We start from the raw sequence: 1,723 nt of genomic DNA, 5'->3' as shown, positions 1-1,723 counted from the left end.
ACCACGTTGAGGTGGCCGGCATCGCCAGGGGGAACAGGTCATAGCATCCAACTACAAAACGGTTCGCAGCTGGCAGTTTCTGGCAGTAAAAACAGCCGATAACATAAGGAGGTCAGGCTTCAAAGCCCTAGTTGTTTATGGATTGCAGAAAAATAATATGGCGGCTGAATCGTACCAAAGAAACAGGCAACCGCTGGAAGCAGCTGCAAGGGCGCTGAGACAGCGGTCAGCAAACATGTCAACAGCCTTGCAAATTCAATTAATTACAGCAGTGACAAACTACGGCACGATTGCGGCCGGCACAACCGCCTACAACAGCGGCAGCAGCGGATCCTGCAAATACACCGGCATCAAGGCGCAAGCGACGCCAAAAGCATGCGAAGTAAATCAAGATGCGCTGCAAAAGATTAACAGCTACACAGTAGGCAAAGGCAAATTTAACCAACTTCAGTTGATTGACGACAGCTACCTGACGACACTAACATTAGACGCAATCGCAGGGACCAAGGTAAACCCAACAGCAAGCTCAAACACGTACACCCACGGGGACTGCCAACACGGCGAACCAACTGGCGTAAATTTCGCGGGCACTAACGCTCTAGGACTGAAAATAACAAAGCTAGGAACCGACCCGAAGATCACGAAAGCTACAATAACAAAATCGGGAGCTGACTGCCCAAACAAAGTGCAAACAACGGCGACCAGCGCAGCCGAAAGACTTGCCTACCTTGTATGTGAAGCAGAAGAAGCCAAGCTGCCAGATGTGCAGAAGCTCTCTGAGCTAAAACTGGAAGACATATCCGGCAACGACGCCATTCTAGCGGCACTAAGTGCGATGCTACTACCAGGTAAAGGAGGATCGGACGCTTTCTCGGAACAACATAAGAGCGAACTTAAAAAAATAATAAACCATGTTTATGGCGCCGACAACCAAGCATTTCAAACAAACTACATAAAACCTCTTACGGAAGAGATAAAATTCAAATTTAATGGAATCGACGTTGCGGGCACAGTCATTGACGTAACGGCCGGGACCCAAGGACCGTTGGCTATAGCTTACTACGCAGGAAAGAATATTCCCAAACGAAAATCAGAAACCAGCCCACCATTGGTTGGTTCAAAGAAAGGAACCGAGTGTGAATTAATAGCAGACAAAGAGAAATACAAAACAGAAGATGGATGTGCGTTGAAGGGTGATAAATGTGTAGAAGCAGAGGCAAAAGCGAATAAGAAGAAAGAGGAGAAATGTGCAGTAAAACAGCAAAAGGAGTGTGAAGATGGCTGCAAATTGGAAGAAAAAAGTGCAAGGATTCCAGTTTCCTCGTCAATAATAAATTAGCCCTCATGGTTTCTTTATTTGCGGCCTTGCTGTTTAATTTTTCTGGTACTTTAAGAAACTATTTTCTCAATTTTATTAAATTTATGAACGTTTGATATTTTGAGGGAATTTTATAAATTTACTAAAATTTAATATATTATAATACTTTTTGAGAAAAATATGAAAGTTAGAGAATTTTTGAAAAACTCAAAAAAGTGTACAAATGTGGTCTCTTGGTGTAATGTAGATAGTATAACAAGGTATGAAAATTGAGTGCTATTATGAACTATTTCTAATTTAGTTCATTTAGCAGATATTAGTTGTGGTTATAGTAATAGTAATAGTAATGATAATGATAGGAGGGTGTTGTGACTGTGTATATACGAATATAATAATAAGAGCAGT

General features: G+C 42.1%; 1 protein-coding gene across 1 annotated transcript; it reads left to right on the top strand.

Annotated features, from left to right (window-relative positions):
• Positions 1 to 157: 157 nt before the first annotated feature.
• On the top strand, positions 158 to 1,339 carry TEOVI_000587800 (variant surface glycoprotein (VSG), putative; the record flags this gene model as incomplete). The annotated part of the gene is made up of 1 exon (XM_067222672.1): positions 158 to 1,339. One exon carries the CDS (start codon positions 158 to 160, stop codon positions 1,337 to 1,339), a length of 1,182 nt encoding a protein of 393 aa, XP_067078773.1.
• Between the last annotated feature and the right edge of the window lie 384 nt (positions 1,340 to 1,723).

Source organism: Trypanosoma equiperdum (genome assembly GCF_001457755.1).
Source record: "Trypanosoma equiperdum strain OVI genome assembly, contig: ctg_1674, whole genome shotgun sequence".
In the NCBI taxonomy this organism is placed as follows: Eukaryota; Euglenozoa; class Kinetoplastea; order Trypanosomatida; family Trypanosomatidae; genus Trypanosoma; species Trypanosoma equiperdum.
The sequence above is the reverse complement of the archived record's forward strand: the minus strand, read 5'-3'. Positions and strand labels throughout refer to the sequence as shown.